We start from the raw sequence: 16036 nt of genomic DNA, 5'->3' as shown, positions 1-16036 counted from the left end.
CAAAACATTACTCATTTAAAAATTATCAATTATATAATAATAAATTAATTTATTTGTATCATCAGTACCATCTCATTGTCAATAAGTTTAAAATAATAAGACTGTAAAATTACAAGGCCGAAAGTCGTGAAATTGCATATCGTGTTGAAGGGCTTAGGGTATTAAAAAAATATATATAATAACAAATTGACTCGTAAAAACATGCAGGTGAACTTGCTTGAAACACATAAAAGCACGGTCAATCGACCAAAGCTTTGCAATACTAACGGACCAACATGACACAACCCGTAGACATGACGGGCTGCACCAGATTCAGCCCGCTGCTATGTTTCGTCGTGTTTGTTCCAAAATTGAAATGAGAAAACAAAGAAACAACAATGCAGACGCCTAGGGAGGAAAATTACATGCTCATAATTTGAGTATACTTGGTTGACATAGTCATAAAAAACAAGAAATGATACAAAAACAATCCCCCTCCATCCCCTCCAAAAAAGATCAAATTTAACCATCAAACTATGCATTTTTCTTTGTTCTTTTGATCGCAGAATATTAAATTAAAAAAAAAACCTGCTCCATCTCTAACACCACAATATCCCCTGCTCCTCTCAAACACCCACACACACCCACACCACCGCCCACCCCCCCCCCCCCAAAAAAAAAAAAAAAACTACACAAAAATATGGAACGAAAAAACAGAAGTGGTTCTATTCATCACAGATTTGCATATGTGGTGTGCCTCTACAAAACTTCTGGTTAAATACAATTTCTTTTGGGAAACATACAAATATGATATACGCTTCTGCCTGGAACTAATCAGTAACCTGCAAAAAATTTCCAATCATTAGTAATCCATACTCAAAACTTGCTTCATAACTTTGTTTCGGGGAGGAAGACGCTTCAGTAATTAGAGATGATAGTCATAAATAGTTCTGGATCGGCATACAAGTGCTATGTTGAAGATTATTTCCAGAATATGCAGATGAATATTAGTGGGGGAAATAAAAGAGATTGATTATGCCACCGTCAATCTCAAAAATATTAAGCCAAATTCTGATGTTTGATAGTTCTCGAACTTGAAACAACCAAAGATCATAGATGTGCTATGTCGATACCTAAGGAGCTTTAGGAAAAATGATTTCACAAAAGTGATACACTATCATATTGGAAAGCAGATATCACTGGGTTTAAGAATATGAAAGCATCACAATAAGTTCGGATTTTCAAGTTATTCTCATTGTGTTTACTTCCGTTGTCAATTTGTGAAGGTATAAAAAGAAGTGCATGTAATGCAACTAGGGTTGCAAACAAGCACAGCCACTCGCAAGCAGTTCGGCTTGTCTCGAACTGAGCTCCAACTGAAGCAGCTCACAGTTTGGCTCATCTCAAACTAAGTTCAAGCATGATGTTGGCTACTCGGTAGCCAAAAAAATTATCAATATGCCCCTAAAAGTTTCAAATATAGCACTCACACCTTAAAATCTCATTTTTTAGCTTTAAATGTAGAAATTATTTGATAACTATGTAAGTTATTGTGGTTTAACATAATTTTTTAAAACATCAAGGATTAAAACATGTAATTTTATTAGCCAAGCTCGAGCCAAGATGCCACCAAATCAGCAAGCTTGAGCTTCATATATATGCATTTGAGCCGAGCTCTAAACAAGCACTATGTGGCTCGGCTTGTTTGCACCCTTACATGCAACAGATACATCCTTAACAATCAAAGCATAGAAGTACCTCAAATTGACTCAATATGGCAAGTGCATAGGCAGAGAATTGATTCTGACATCTCCTTTTGTTCCCTCCAAAATTTGGTTAGCCTCCATCAAAGAAAAAATCAATTTTTACTCTACAACAAAATTTGTCAGCTAGCTTCGGCTCCAAATCTTTGTGCCAAGAATTCATCAAGTTGTCCCCAATTGGGGACACCAGAATCATTTGACATATCAGAAGGCAATGATCGAATGCATCCTAGAATATGTTGGATATCCCGAAGCAGCCTGATTCATGAAAATAAAAAAATAAAATAAAATTGCTACCAATACAATAATCTAAAACTAATTCCCAATTAAGGAACAGAATATTTCTGATAGAAAACAGTGGACATGTTACCTTTCCTTTGCTTGTGGACTGTTGATCTCTAAGCGCAAAAATGCTTCTGAAATTTGTGAATGAAAGATTACAACTACTTGCCTACAGAAAAGTATTCCCTGTAAGTCACTATATTGTGTGCATGAATTTGGATATAAAACATCAGCAATTATTTTCCCACATTGATTATCTACAAAGAAGAAACAATCACAAAATACGAAAAGTAATTGGAAAGAGATCGAGGGCTCTCATCCAGTAGAATTAATCATATATATGGCATGCATTACAAAAACTAATCGCTTGGAAAAAGCACTGATATTCCAAATACAATAATGACTTTGTCAAATTATTATATGAACAACACACCATCATTAATCGAAGATAGGATAATACCTCAAAGTTTGTTTTTCATGAGAGTTAAAATTCAATTTCTCTCAAAATGAAAGCATAAGTCTGCTCCACCATTCATTTGCAAACGTTTCAAAGGTTCCTATTCTAAATCAACTTCTAAAATTAGGACGAAGTTTTGAAAACAGTTACCTAGCTCTCTAAAATCAGAAATAGAGAGAAATCCCGGAATTCTTAGGGCATGTTTGATACAAAATTTAAATGCAATTTTTGTGTCTTTAAGACAGGGGATACAGAAAATCTTATGAAAATGCATTTGGTAGAAATGAGTCGAACTATATTCAAAAACAGTTTTTGATACAATTCTTAAAACTAATGTAAAACCAAAAATACCATTATAAGTCTTTTTCACAGTTTGCTATAGTTTTTAATCTGAAAAAGGTTTTTCAAAACTATATTAAACACAATTTCAAATATTAAAAATATTAGGATACAACTCACAAATTTAATTGTATTTTAGTTCCTGAAAAATCTTTTTGGAACACAAATCAAATAGACCCTTAAGTAAGTGATACCCAAAATGAAAAGTTTTACACTTCCAAAAAGTTGTAAGCAAAGTCACTTGTGACATCTTCAGAGATAAAAACACAATAAATCAACAGTTCATTGCAAATTCACTTAGATTTTTGCGTTACTTGTATTTTATCTACTATTCTTTTAACCAATTAAATACTCCTCTAAAGAATATTCTACTTCTACACCAATTCATACAGTTCACTAACAAAAAAGAATTTTAATGTTTCTTTTTATTTATCAATCAAGATAACTCACCTGAAAATTGCTTGGACATCTGCCTCATGTAAAGTTCGAGATAAGACACGTTGGAGGTAGCCCACTTCCTATCATATCCAATTGATTGATGGAAATAATAGTCATCATCAAGAACGTCTGATGATAATAATAGTGTACACAATGTTGTAAACAATCTAATCACAATACTTACCTTTGTCAGTGATCTAGCAAATTGACTTGGTTGTGAATCAGAATCCTCAGGTCTATTCCAGCTCTCAACAATCTGAGGCAACCCACGCAGGTGAACTAATAGCCTTTCTCTCATAATTTGAACCAGCTTTGTATGTATTTCATCCCGGTGAACCTTGTAATCCTGATTAGAGACCCAAAACAAAAGATAAGTTCATGGTATGTAGACTGAAGTTACACTTGTACGTTCTCCCATTCATTGTTACATAAGAACGAATGAAAAACACATGCACATCCTAGAAACAAATTGCAGCTCCCCAGAAAACAGTATGCATCTACAAAATAAAAATAAACAAACTGGTACTAGATGATGATGATGTTAGAGCTCCATCAGGAAACACAACATCAACCTTCCTCACAAAACATAAAACTGCACAATTAACATCAGCAGCAGATGTTACCCTCCGTAAATTGAAAATAAAAAAAAAATAGAAGAAAAAATATACACATTAATGCATGCTAATAGGTAGTTGCAAAATCATATAAATGGTCATTTCGAAACTGACAACAAAAGCATTGAGCATCACTAGTGCACAACCAATTAGTGTCAACTAAAAACATTATGCTCAATTGAAGTTAATAAGTTAGTTGGGACATAGTCATCCAAGTATTGGCGGAAGTAATGTCGTTAAGCAAAGTACTACAGAGGAAGTAAAAGATAAAGTGACAAAACTATACCTGAGCCACTCTGTCAATCTCTGATAAAAGCAATGCCTTCCGTGTATCAGGTACTTTTAGGAAGAGAATTCGCCTGATAGCTTAATCCAAACACAAAGCCAAATGTCATAAACAGGAACTTCTACATATATATTCTAATTTTGCACGAAGAAAACATCAGATGCAGGCAAAGAAGAATAGATTGAAGCATCATACACAATTAAAAAAAATGCTGAAAATGATTCTTGGTTATACCAAAATAAGCATGCAAAACAAACCAGCAGATCTTCCAAAAGTATATGTTCTAAATATACTCTTTTAACTAGAAAAGAAAAACAGAACGCTGGCAAGTTCACACTATTTCCATGTTATTAATAAACAAAGTCAATAAAAATAAGGCAAGTTTACACTTTTATCTGTACTGATTCAAGTTTTTTCCAAATTGAGCATAAAAGCTACATATTATCAAGTTCTTTCAGAGAGTTCAACAGACACTTCAATTGAGCAAAGGAGCCTCCAACAACTTTGTTTACCTAGATATCCAAAAAACGAGGTTCAAGATAGAGAAGAAGAATCAAATAAACATGCAACCATAGAGAAAAAAACAAAGCAGATTAACATTAACCTCAGACACAACCTGCTTCATTAACAGTTTCCAAATGATATATAACACAAAATGCATCAACAACAATATTAAAGAGAACCCTTACAATTTGGAGAAGTAACAGAATATTATATTGCCATCACCTACCAGGAATAACTGCATATGTAAAACTGATAACTTGACTTGCTAGGGCCAGATGTTTAGAGGTAATAGACTTCAAACCAGACACCTGCAATTGCATATAAGCCAATTAAAACTATTGAGATGAATAATCTACATATGATTTGAGTTCAATATATAACACAAATTAGTAGAGAATAAATTAAAAAATTTACAAAAGTGTTTACCACCAATAAACATGAATTTATAAATCTTACAAAATAAATTAACTAAATAAAAAGAAAAGAAGAGAAAAAGAATTGAATAATCTTCAAATATCAATCTAAAGACTTCCAGCTACACAAGATATCCAAAAGAAAAGTCCACAAACAACTCTAGATAGATCCGTAAATACTTCACACTTAACAAAATCAGTTGAATATTCCAGAACCTTTCTGAATTTTTTAGGACATTCAAAGAAACAACCTTCAACAAATTACAGACAACATTTTACCTGCATAGCACCAGCGCCAAGAACAAGCTGACAAGTCCTGGTATTGAAAAATTTTAAAATCTCCACAACACGATGAACAACTTCTGAAGAGAGCGCAGGCAAATAGTTATTCATATCAATGTACTCTGACAACATCTTCAGCAATATTAAGCCACTGGAGGAAAGAATAATAAGAAATTTACATCAATGCCCATTCATCATAAAAGTTTCTACTAGCTTATAGTGATAAAAAAATATATCAGAAAGGAAACTAAACGTAGAAGATTAGCATCTCAAGTTTAAGAATCAGTCAATGTAAGGATAAAGGAAAACAAGTATTACAAAAAAAAATAAAAAGAGAGAGAGTAGTTTTTTAGACTCAGAAAGGCAGTACAAGTCCAAACAGAAAATCAGTTTATGCTGCAGCACAAGTACAGCTTTCTAAAGGAAAGAAACAGGGAAACAGCAGAGAAAAAGAAAAGATGCCAAACAAGATAACTAACCAGTTTACCATGTGATAACCAACACCTCCATAGATAAGGGTTTGAGATGCAGATTTTCCACGCTCCTTCGTCTTACTATTGTTACTCTGAACCGTGGGCAACCCGGAATCTGCTTTATCTCTTTCAATTACCTCAGCTGAAGATTTAGATTTCAAATGGGCATCATTTTGTTGAGATATTTCACTTGAATCTGTCTGTTCAATTTGCTGATCATTTTGTGCTCCACTGTCTTTGCTTGTGCCTAGTTCACTGTAGTTTGCTGTTATATTACCTTGGACATCATCCATACTATCAGAGACCAGTTCTTCAGAGCAAAATAATGAAGTTACAATGGCCTGAAATTCATCAGGAACATCGACTTCCGCCCATGTTTCTTGCTCAAGTACCGCCTTGATTTTTGTCATCTACAAGGACAATTAAAAAATTACTTACAAACATAAGTTCTAGAAGATAAAGTCTCTAAGAACTAAAACTACTTAATCAGGAATTTAAACTAACTCGAGATTCATGCTGGAAGTCAACAAAGGCTTTGGCTTGTGATTGCAGTGTTCCTCGAATGCTATATCCCAACCTTCCACCAATCTGTTATGTTAGCACAGAATGGAATCACAACCATAAACAAATAACTTGCATCCTTCAATTTAAACACAGAAGATTAAAAAATTATACCTTCTCTGTAGCAGTTATGAACTCTTGGGTAAGGTTATATATGCTCAAGAATTCCTGCAATTTCAACCTAGGATGCAGAAGTACACGGACTCCAAGGAGTTTTGCCCATCTTCCATGAGCAGCATCACATGCAGCAAAGACAGCTTCTGTGTTTTCTCTCAATACATCAGCTCTGTCAAACACAGGATGTAATACCCTCAATTTGATAGTAATATTAGTTAGAATCAAACTAAATCTTGGAAACTAGAAACCAATTCTAAATAGCAATTAATTTAAACATAGATTCTATGAAGGTTGGAAGAAGTAAATAATAATAAAGAGAGATCAACTGAAAAATCCTTATGTGCAATGTCTATTGACACCAGGCTTCAGCATAGGGAAGCACAATTGTAATTAGAAAGGAGCCAAACTGGCAACTTTTACAGCATAAAGCAGCTGATGATCTACAGAGAAGTAAAAGTTAATATGTTGGTCAAAAGCATGAGATAACCAAAAATAGACATGACAGTGATTCGTGTTGGGCCAGCTCTGGCACAGCCCAAGGTGCCTAGGTCCACCAATTGGCTGGCTTTGCAGGCTGGGGCTGGGCCACTGACATGTCAAGGCCTGCGGCACAGCCAAAGGCCCTTTGGATCATGCCTTCACAGGCCCTTAGCAAGTCGGCCTGCAAAATTATAGATATTTATATTTTTCCAATTTTTATTATTTTATTATTTTTTAATAGGCATTGGCCTCGAGCCTCAACACAACCAGTATAGCTTGCAGGCCGTGCCAAAAATGGGGAGCCTGGGCCAGGCCATGAGACCAGAAACCATTAAAATGCACTCTTGGAAATACAAGGAGACAATCTCAATGTTTAACAGGATTCCGATCAGAAAATTCCCACAGTTTACCTAGAATCTAATAATCCCGCAAGAAAGAAGAAAAGAATTAGAGCTTCATTTACTATAAAGGTAAAGCTGGAAGGAAATAATCAGACCCTCTTTGTTCAAACTATCCGTAACAACTAACAATTGCCACAGGAACTTATCCAAATTTAAAAACATAATATTTTTCCATAGTTTGCTAATAAGAAAAATGCTACTTAGTATAATCTCTAAATTTCCCCTTTCTTTATTGGCAAAAAGAAACTACAGAGCCTCATACTTTAAACCACATTAAATACAAACAACATAAGCATATATCTAAAATTAATCAAAGATTAATACCATATACTAATAAAAAAGAGATCTGCATATGAATGTAAATTATGTGACTAACATTGTGAAACTAAAACAATGTGATAAGACTTTTAACCTGAAATTTTTTGACATATTTGTGGGGCTGGCTGTATCATTCACTTTCCCCTGAATTGAAAGAATCTTGGCAGCATTTCTTAGAGGTGAAAATGAGAGTGAGCCACCTTGAACAGGGGTATCTTGGGCTGTTTCTGAAGCTGCAGCACCAACCGCAATTGCAGCAGCAATTGAATCAGCAGCATAATGATCATCAATGTTGCACATAATCCACTCAATTGCCTTTTTCACTTCAGCAGCCCGCATCAAATGTGCCTGCATTCACTAAAAGAAAAGAATTCATATTACATCTCTTTTAAATAACAATTAATCTGAAAAAGTTAAAGGTTTAAATTACAAAAGAAAGACTGTTTATGACTATCCATTCATCATAATTGACGTTGTAAAGTTTAAATCAGTAACAATCAGACTGTGGCTTAACATAAAGAAGCTGATAAACTCCGGATATTTCTATCAAATTTAATGCATTCAGGATGATCTATCCCTAATGTACCTCTGTATGGATAAAAGAGATTGACAGAGTGGCTCAGGTATATTTCTATCAACCCAAAAACACCCCTCTTCTGACACCAAAACATACAAAAATATAAGAGGAAAAACAAAAGAGGAATCACAACTGTTGGGATAGAGAGAGATGCAGTTTCTGTACAGTAACTGCAGCTCATGGAGCCCATCAATCTGGCAATGTCAAACAGTTTAGATATCACCACAGCTGGTTCAAAAGGACGTTAAAGCACCAGCCATATCAGAGAAGCCCAGCTTCAATCCCATACTGGACTCTATCCCAGGAAGTTAAAAATGTTACCGTGTCTCACAAGTGAACTATCTTACCTTCGGTAGTACTTGCACGCTATGTAAACTTGATATTCAAAAATAACATCCAACAAAGTGACCATGCCCAGACCCATTCTTCAGCCAGTGAATTTATCAAATCACTATAAGGTTCTAACTTTGGATTAGTCAATTGACATTTGATAGTCTTAGAATTACACATTTTCATGAGGAAAACTTGTCCATTCTTGTATACGTTTTATTTAATAGAGTATCTTTATTCCTAGCAAAAACAGAATGAATGAAAGAAAGAGAAAAGGTAATGCAATTTAACTGTAAGAGATAGAAGCGCATGATGTTTTCTTTAAGCTTCAACAACTAACACCTTCAATAGATAGTATTTTCATAGGAAGAATAGCCACACAGTAAAGTATACATTACCTGAACAATCAGGAAAATAGTGCCCAAAAGTTGAACAAAGCTTTCTGATGTCAGACTCCTCAACTTACTAGCAAGTGATAAGCCTCCACCTAAGTCACCACATTAGTGTTAAGAAATGGGAAAACGAAAGCGAACAGATTAGGTAAGCACAAGGTTGAGTCTGAAAGGAAGTAATATTAGACAAAATAAATATATTTTATGATTAAATTCTCACCATCTGCATCCACTGTATGATCTCCAGAAGAGAAATTTGAATCCAGAGGTTGAGCAACAAGAATGGGAAGCAGATCTGCCACAGCAGTCTTAATAGCAGTTTTCATATCCGCAGTTAGCGTGTCACGATATATCCTCAATACAGAGGGCAACTTAGCCTACAAAGAAAATTCTCCATCAAAGATTTAATTGCATTGAACCCAGGGGCTAACACGACAATTTTAAAGCAGTAAAAAGGTGCGTAAATTATTAATGAACCCATTTAAACAAATTAAATATTTATGATAAAAACAATGAAAAGGAATATGAAACAAAGTAGTCATGAAAAATAACTCACAGTTCTGAGCAACCCAATGACAAGAGGAAGAAGCCTATCTCGAAAATTAGACATTTCTTCTTCATCCAATGAAACCTGCTAAGAAAATTAATCAGTCAAACAAATTGCATCATCAAACTTAATCTTGAAGTCTACTTCTAGCAGAGTTAATAAAAAACAACACAACTGTTTTTTGTTGATAAGAAACATATAGAAGTTCATTAATGAAAAAAAGAAAAAAGGAAAGATACAAAGATGTAAAAGACTACCATAACTAAAACAAGATAATCCATTGCTGACAAATATTAAATTTGATACTGTGAGAGGATTCCAACCATGAATGGGAAAACATCCCAATTTTATTTAAAATAAAATAAATAATAACCCCCAAAGAATCAAACACCTAAAAAGACTAGACATTGACTTTATTTCACAATAAACCGACCTTGTATTCTATGATCTCCTCATAAAATCCTCATTTCTTTTTGTCGAATGACAAAGAAAAAGGCTAATACATTACGCCATCACCAACATAAAGCTCCTTAACCCACATCAAATACACAGCATCCACAAACAACAATATATATGATGCCAGAATAACCCACAGCATGATAGTTCAAAAAATCAGATATGACTAATCATTTAAATAGAAACATGTGGCACCATAAAGGATTAATATTGCATGCCAAAGTCAGATGCACTAGAAAACTAAAAATGGTACATGGAATACAGTTCTTCTGGCATCAAGTGAGAAAAAGATGTGAAAGTTTATGATGAGACAATGGATAAGAGTTAAAGTAAATTAAATTACTGAAATACAGTGCTTCTGGAATCAAGTGAGAAAAAGATGTGAAAGTTTATGATGAGACAATGGATAAGAATTAAATTAAATTAAATTACTGACACAGAACTTCAAACTCTCATATGAAACAAAAAAAGATTACAGCACAAAACATTTAACTGTTAATAAAGACATGCCATTGGCCTACAAAGCCACATGTAGTTTTAACAAGAAAATTTGTTTCATATCTTCGAATAGCCTACTGAAAATAAACCCAAAGATTGCTCATAGACCAAGCTTGCTTAGTTATAAAAAATGATTGTGTATTTTCATATTTGGGATCTAGTGAAGACATATCAGGTGTATTGCCTGGATTCTTTCTTTCACCAATGAAGAAACAAATATTTACAGCAAACCCACTGAGGTTTGTAGGAAGTACAATTAGGCCCAAAAGTTATTAATTATAAGGAGACCTCCTTGAATGGCCATTGATAAGCATAACATTCCCTTGTTAAAATATATTAAAACCCCTCTTTACTTATTAATTAATTGCCTTAATGGTACTTTGGGTCTAACTGACCCTTTTCCTAAGGTTATGTAACCTCTGATTCCAGTTGGATGAGTGACCCATCAATATCAGGTGCAAAATACTCTTTCTATATCTTTTTTCTCTGTCATCTCCCTTATCATCCATCTTATCCTTTTCCCTGGCATTCCTTTGTCTACTTGAACTATTATAGTCTCTCCAAAAACTTTAAAGATTACAAGGCAACAAATAAAGACCAATTTTAGCAACTTTATTCAAAAGTATTATGAGAGACCAGCTTTAGCAAGTTCATGTGCGTAAAAGGGAAATTATTTGTAGATACTAAGCTGGTATGTCATGTAATGATAAAGACAGTTCTGCTTTATCTATAAAGCCTAAATTTAATGCAGAACAACACTCCATGGCAGTAATGATTAAAAAATTGCTTCTGCAGACAAATATAAGTAAAAACCTGAGAGTTCAGTTTCTACATTAAAAAGTCACAATTAAGCATACTTCATCAACCTTCCCATTTGAGGAGATGGACGCTCTAGCTTTAGCTTTGGATAAAATAGCCACATCGATATCCCCAGAATTGTCTATTGCAGCATGCATAAACTCTGCTGAAAGAATGCTACAAAAATAAATTTAATAAGTAAAAGAAATTACTTTTTGTTTAAAATGAGGAAAGACGAATAGCATGATCATAGGAAGTGGCAAATGAAATCTCATTGCTAATTTGAGTCAAAATTACCACAAAATCATCATTTACACCATTGCTAGTGGAATAGAAGAGAACTCAACATCAACTTCCCATTGCCAAATCTTAGTTGGTATTTAAAATATAAGTTTCATTACTGAAATCAAAAAAGGACACACTGAACATATGATGATTGTATTGCTTCCCTTCCGAATGGCTAGGATTGAATTGGGGTGAGGGAGACCTCCATGGCAACCCGAAAACACCCGTTGGAGTTACCTTTAAATTTCTTATGTTCCCAACTGAGAAGCAACTTATCCTAACATAGATTTAGAGCATGTCAATTTAATTAGCTATAAAGCTTGTAATGAAATCAACATTAACCAAGTGTCAACACTACAAGACTTATAAAAGCCTTAAAAAGATTATTCCTCATTACAAACCAGCTCGCAACTTCATGCAAGTTTTGAAATAAACATCACTAATATTCTATTTGCCGGAACTCAGGGAGGGCAGTGTCAGGCAAGCAAAGTGTGACACAAATCAGAACACATTCAGATAATGTCACAGATTAATATCACCACAAAAAATCTCAATATATACCTGTTAATTGAATCTACTGAATTTGCCACACGATCCCGAAGATGTCGAAAGCAATGCAAACCAGTAAGCTCATCCCCATCCTATCAAAGACAGAAGAATTAAGATAAGTGGAAATTACAACCTGGAAGATAGAAAATATAATAATTCTTTGATCAGCGAAAGAGAAAAGACCTTACAATTTTAATTCATATACTTGATACTAAATAGCCCATGCAAATTTCAATAAGTAAGGATAACAGAAATACAGAGAATGCCTTGATACAATATTGGAAAAAAATGGAAATTCTCTGAAATCAAACTCAGCAAAAAATTTGAAACAATAAAGTAAAACAAGATTTAAGCATGATTTCATCAGTCAAGGATCACATACCAGCAAATTTTGCAGGTCATCTGTGACATCTAGAGCTCCAGCACAATCTGCAGATGCAACAAGCTGTATGACAGAAACAAAAAAGCAACTCATTTTCCTACATCAACAAAAAGTGATACTAAATATCCAGACCCTAAAATTTTTACCAGAGTCCTAAGCATATCAGATGAAAATGGACCAACCACAACAATTTATGGATAAAATATGGTACTTTGAGTCTAAGAGTATACATTTTATATATCAGTTCATAAATCAATAATTTCTACTCAAATTTCATATCAGGTATAGATATTTGAAAACCAATAAAAAGTATATAGCTAAGAATCAGCAATTTCCAACAGCCATAAGACAAATATTTTCCAACAATACAATATTACTGCTGCTTATACAATAATATCTTAAATTCTAAACGGAGGCCAGTATTTGGAATCTCATCATAAAATTTTATCTAATTTTCTGTCCAGCTATTGTCATTCTACAAAATCACAATAGTAAATCAGTGGACAATTATTAATTTAAATATATCCAATGATCTACAATACCCAGCATCCATAGTTTGTTTCAGATTGCATTACTATATGTGATTATAAGAAATAAAAAAAGCAGACAACAAAATAAGCATATAACAACCAAAAACAAATCTAGACACTAATACAAGAATAATTACAAAATAACAGAACAAACAGGAAACAGAATTAAAAGAAAATACCATTTTAAGAATTGTATCTAATTATCCATGAAGGCACTACAACAAGGCGGCATTAAATCACTAGGTGATTAATTTATCCATAAGCAGCCATCTAAAAGACCCACTATCCATAATATCGTTTCAGCTATTATTACCATCTGTTCTGCAGTTATAAGAAATAAAACAGTAAACAGAATCACAAGAATAATATTTCACAATGTACCAGTTTAAGTGTAGATAAAGACTGGTTAACATCCAAGATAAGTCTCAATTTCTGCTGCAAAGCCAACAAATTACTCCTTGTACCATTCAACTTCTGAATCTGCCTCGCAGACTCCACCAAATCTGTATCCAAAAGCCGAATGGTCTCCTTCAACCCTCGAATTCTATTACAACCCTCTACAATCTTCACATTCAAATCCTGCAACTGCCCCTGCGCCTCAAAGAAAGAATTAGAACGCAATGAAATCTCCTTCACCAAATGCAACTCCACAACATCCAAATACTGTGAAAGCTTCTCTTGCAGCACAATGTTCTCCGATACATTCGAAAACGGACACGCCGCCCGAAATGTCGCGCCCTCAGACAACGCGAAATCCTCCTTAAAATACAGCGCCGGAACTTCTCGTAAACACGCCACCAACGCCTCACCTTGGCCGCCGCTACTATCTAAATCGATGCTCTCTTTGCTTGCGTGATTACGAATGTCTTCGAATCGGTGATACGACTCAGAGATTGTCGATAAATAGGGTTGAAAATCCGATCGCGTCAGGTCCGAGGAGATTTTTGTGTTAGAAGCTAAAGGCGCGAATTCGGGAGGAGAAATGAACGTAGAAGAGGACCACCAACCGATCCAGGAAGGATCCGACCCGACGTTGGGGTTGTTAAGAATGGAGGAGAGGCTCTGAATTGTGGCATCGGAGATAGATTTGTTGAATTGCGAAGTGGACGACGACGTTCTAGAATACGTGGCGGATTCAATCTGAGACGAGGACCTTCCCGAGAGGGAAGGCTGTGAATCCATGGTGTTAGTCAATGTATGAACAAAGCATGAAAGAATTGGGCAGAATTCAGGTGATGACGAAAGCGAAACCCTAGATCTGAGATTGAGACTGAATGGATAGCTGAGATCAAGAGTTAAGGTCTGATTTCAAGTTCGATATCCCAGTGCTTCGCTTTGGTTTATGTTTTACTGGTTCGATTTGGATCTGACCAGAAGAAGAAGAAGACGGGAGGGAGCGAAAGAACAAAACCTCCCCTAATCTTTGATACATTTTCATAAACCCCAATCAGTTTTTAAATTATCGAAAATCTCTATTAGTTTAGCTATTTCTTCTCCGGCACTTTTACAGTTATTAAGAATTGATTTAAGTTTATTCAAATTTGGTTTAGTATACTATTCGAAATAGTTGAATTCGAGATATAGTAACCCTAACTTAAGCTTCAATCTAATTATTAGTTAATAAATTTATTTTCTTTCATAAATTTTTATTATTTTTATTTCTAATAATTTCTTTCTTCTTTGTTGATTCAAGTTTAAGATGATTTTTATAGACGTCCCTTAGTTCAAATCCACTCCTACTTTTCTTTAATCACCCTTTTTAGGAGAAACTTGAGAGTGAAGAAATTAACTATTAAGTAAAAGGCAAATTGTGTTTGAGTTGTAAGGGTGTTTTTGAATTTCATCAAATGTTAAGGGAGGCCTCAAATTTTTCCCAATGGTGATCGCACTAGTGAAACATCCAAGTGGGCTGAGCTGTGCACAATTGGGTCCCGCCATAAAGCTGAATGTACCGTTTAGTCTAGACGGCATCCTATAGGCTCGGCATTGTTAGAGAGGAGAAAATTGGGACTCCATGCTTAAAAATAGAGACTGGAGTCAGAGTTGGAATCGGAGTCAGAATCGCAACTTGTCTTAACCGATCTGTACAAAAATACTATCGAATAAGTTAGGCAACTAGTGCTGTTTATACCGATCTGAAAAAAGTTAATACTATTATAAACAGTTCGATCGATATTATCTGTTTTGAATTTCAGACTCTAACGATTTTATTACGTATCATTTAAGTTACGGGTTTTTGACCCTTACTTACATACAAATTCAGTAGACAGAATAGAAGCGTGTGAAACTTCAGATCATAACACATCTCTCATCGTTATCGTACTGATAACGTGTTATAAATAACTAAATCGATATTGTTCGTTTTAGACTTCAGGTCCTCACGGGTTTATTACACGTTATTCAAGTTATAGGCTTCTGCTCCTATCTATATACAAGTTCAGTAAACAGAATGAAAGTGATGTGGAACTTCAGATCACAACAAGTATAATTTATTACCGAGGGTTAATTTGTGAGATAAAAATTGAATATTCAAGCAACAAAAGGACTTGGATTTGTTAAATTATTTAATTGTTACGGAAGGTGGATTTTGCGTGTGAATGCATTAAATCCCAGGATTAGCGACGCCATTATCTTGGTATAAATTTGTTTTATATGGAGTCATTTTCTTTGACTGAAGGGGTGGTCATATCCTCTATAAATACCCCCCATTCTCCCTTCATTTGTAATACATTGTCTTCATCCGAATTGAATTACTCTTTCTCTTTTTCAATTTTTTCTTTCTTTCAATCCTTCCTTGCTTCAATTCCTTAATCTCTTTATCTTTCCATAATTATTCAATTAAATTTATCACACGTTATCAGCACAACCAACTCAGTTATATTATAATTTTTCTGTTATGTCATTATGCTACTTGTATATTGAAAATAATGATATCTCAGTTATAATGTTTTAGTTATCTTTTAATTTATGTTGTTTTTCTATTTA

The 16036-nt window shown here is 34.3% G+C and overlaps 1 protein-coding gene across 4 annotated transcripts; it reads right to left on the bottom strand.

Annotated features, from left to right (window-relative positions):
* Positions 1–387: 387 nt before the first annotated feature.
* LOC123219057 (vacuolar protein sorting-associated protein 54, chloroplastic-like) lies at positions 388–14492 on the bottom strand. Of its 4 annotated transcripts, none has more exons than XM_044640769.1 (19): positions 13433–14492; positions 12522–12584; positions 12152–12231; positions 11365–11482; positions 9563–9640; positions 9227–9383; positions 9013–9101; positions 7802–8055; positions 6506–6677; positions 6335–6418; positions 5837–6240; positions 5355–5508; positions 4889–4970; positions 4159–4238; positions 3443–3604; positions 3271–3338; positions 2113–2193; positions 1738–2000; positions 388–821 (listed from the first exon to the last, which is right to left on the bottom strand). In XM_044640769.1, the coding sequence occupies exons 1-18, from the start codon at positions 14231–14233 to the stop codon at positions 1865–1867; spliced, it is 3063 nt and encodes a 1020-aa protein (XP_044496704.1). In that variant the 5' UTR covers positions 14234–14492; the 3' UTR covers positions 388–821; positions 1738–1864. The 4 variants fall into 4 exon arrangements, with proteins under 4 accessions (XP_044496704.1, XP_044496707.1, XP_044496706.1 ...); XM_044640772.1 differs by having other exon boundaries at positions 11374–11482; XM_044640771.1 differs by having other exon boundaries at positions 9563–9637; positions 13433–14491.
* Between the last annotated feature and the right edge of the window lie 1544 nt (positions 14493–16036).

This window comes from Mangifera indica, chromosome 6 (assembly GCF_011075055.1).
Source record: "Mangifera indica cultivar Alphonso chromosome 6, CATAS_Mindica_2.1, whole genome shotgun sequence".
Lineage (NCBI taxonomy): Eukaryota > Viridiplantae > Streptophyta > Magnoliopsida > Sapindales > Anacardiaceae > Mangifera > Mangifera indica.
The sequence above is the reverse complement of the archived record's forward strand: the minus strand, read 5'-3'. Positions and strand labels throughout refer to the sequence as shown.